The sequence below is a fragment of the Cebus imitator genome, unplaced genomic scaffold (genome assembly GCF_001604975.1).
Source record: "Cebus imitator isolate Cc_AM_T3 unplaced genomic scaffold, Cebus_imitator-1.0 Scaffold69, whole genome shotgun sequence".
Lineage (NCBI taxonomy): Eukaryota > Metazoa > Chordata > Mammalia > Primates > Cebidae > Cebus > Cebus imitator.
Genome location: NW_016107384.1, coordinates 255,906 through 258,083, shown reverse-complemented (window position 1 = coordinate 258,083; position 2,178 = coordinate 255,906). Strand labels below are relative to the sequence as shown.

Below are 2,178 nucleotides of genomic sequence, written 5' to 3'. Positions count from 1 at the left end.
CCTCCCCTCCCCTCCCCCTCCTCCTCCTTCTCCCTCTCCTCCTCTGAGGGTACTGTCCCCGCAGCTGTCACAGTGACCAGGGAACCCTGGAGGATTGGCAAGCGGCTGGCTGTGGGGTTCATGATGGGTTGCTTCAGCTGATGGTGGTTCTCACTTCCCCAGACCCCTTTCTTTGGGAACCACCGGCCCCTTTTGGCCCAGGATTGCACCCCCAGTGCTAGCATACAGCTTTGCACAGAGTAGGTCCTTAACAAATGTCTGTTGAGTAAATCAAGGACCCGTCTGGTGGATCCCTGCCACCCCTACCAGGAGCTCTTTAGCTTGTTCTCAACAAATCCCCTTAAAATGCTCCAGCCCAGCTTTGCGCAGTGGCAGTATCATAGCCAATGAGGTTTACCTGAGGCGTGATTATTGCTAATTGAACACTTTCCCCAATACTCCACCATGACGACTTGACATATAGTCAGCGGTGGCAATTTTTGGCAGTCGCTATGGGGGCTGAATTTTAAAAAAATGCTCCAGCCATACCTGACCATCTGTATGTGACTTATCAGTAGGCTCTCAAAAATGGTAGTTTTAAGATCTCAAAGTGAATTAATAGTCGAACCTCAGGTGATGACTCAGGAAGAAGCGTTGTCTGGAGTCAGGGAGCTTCCCTCATACCCTAAATGTCCATTGCCCTTCTTTATTATCCTGAGGGACCACCTACAGAAAGCTGACCGTGGACCCCCAGAGAGAATGTTTGCTTACCTGCCTCCCAGAGCTCAGGCTCTGCGCTGCTGGTGTTGAACCGGTCAGATGGAGCTGGAGATGGATGACCTGAAATTAACCAGCAGCAGCACAGTGGGTGAGTGAGTTCAGGTGTGGAGGCCACAGAGGCACCCTGATGAGTAGGGGGCACTTCCTGGAGCCTGTGGTGACTATATGGGGCCTTTGGAAAGACGTGGTCCTCAGCTTTGGGTGCATTTGCATTTGCCTCCCTTCCTGGTAGGGAAAGTTCTCAAACACTGCCGTTTCAGGATCCTCTGCTTTACTCATCGCACACACATCTTCAGAAATCAGAGTAGAACAGGAAGGACTAGCAGCGGGCATTGGGGCCAGACCCACAAACTGGCTTCGTGACCATGAATGGGTGACTTAATCTTTCTGTGCCGGTTCCAATTTGTTAGCCATGACACTTAGGAAAATATCATGAGGCTGAAATAAGACAAGGTATGAAATACTTGACATACAGAAAAAGCTCAAAAGTGGGAGTGATTTAGAAAAAAATAATTTCTTTGCAGAATTTGTTGAGAATTTCATACCAGACTTTAGAATAGTTGGTACATCCTGGGCTGGGAGCCACTGGACTGCAAAGTGCTTTCAGACACTGAGAAACTAGCATTCACTAAGGGCTATTCTATGCCAGGTATTTCATATATTATTCTGTTTACTTTCAAAGATGCAATGAGGCAGGTATTAGCATTCTTATTTTACAGATTAGGAAAAGGAGGCTCCCGTAACAAAAGTCACTTGTCCCTGCCAAATAGTGTCCATTTGTTCCACATTCTGCCCTGGGAGGCTGACCTGTTTAGATTAACCAGTGTCTTCCTGGGTGTTATGGTTTCTGTCGGATTTAGCCAATGGGGAGTCCTAGCAGACATAGGAAGCAGCAAGCGAAGACGTGATGCTGATTCCTCTGGCCCCTCCCTGTGAGGCCCCTCGGGCAGGCTGTGTCCCTCCTGTGAAGGACATTGTTTATTCAGGGTGACCTCTCACTGACTGTCTCCTACTGGGACCCACCAATCACTCCCTAGTTGTGTCTCCTTCAGCCAAAAGATGCTCCTAGATTCTACTTACTGCACTGCCTTTTGTAAATAGTTCTGTAAATGCATTCCCTTGAAATTCATATTCTAGGTGTGCCATCTGTTTCCTGGTGGGACCCTGACTGATGCCACCTGAGGCCTGAGGCCACCCAGTGAGCAAGCTGCCGAGACAGGATTTAAACTGTCTCCAAGGACTTGCCTCCCATCTGGGCTGGGATGCTGAGCTTACAAAGCACAGAGGGAGGCTCTGGGGCAGGGTCTGTTGTGCTTGCTTATGAACTCCTCTGCATTTCCTGGTTTCTCTTGCGCCGAGGTTGGGCGGGTTGAAGTCTGGGCAGAAGACGTGTGCTCATTTTTTTTTTTTTTTTTTTTT

General features: G+C 48.9%; 1 protein-coding gene and 1 non-coding gene across 5 annotated transcripts in view; one reads left to right on the top strand and one right to left on the bottom strand.

The window, feature by feature from the left end:
* Positions 1–2,178, bottom strand: part of CD6 (CD6 molecule) — a 54,159-nt gene that overhangs the window by 14,125 nt on the left and 37,856 nt on the right. For all 4 annotated transcript variants that reach the window (XM_017530793.2, XM_017530794.2, XM_017530795.1 and 1 more), the window contains exon 2: positions 751–819. In XM_017530793.2, coding sequence (XP_017386282.1) covers positions 751–819 — 69 coding nt within the window. The remainder of the gene's footprint in view (positions 1–750; positions 820–2,178) is intronic.
* On the top strand, positions 358–498 carry LOC119471686. Its single transcript, XR_005200751.1, has one exon. It is a non-coding gene; the product is annotated as a U4 spliceosomal RNA (small nuclear RNA).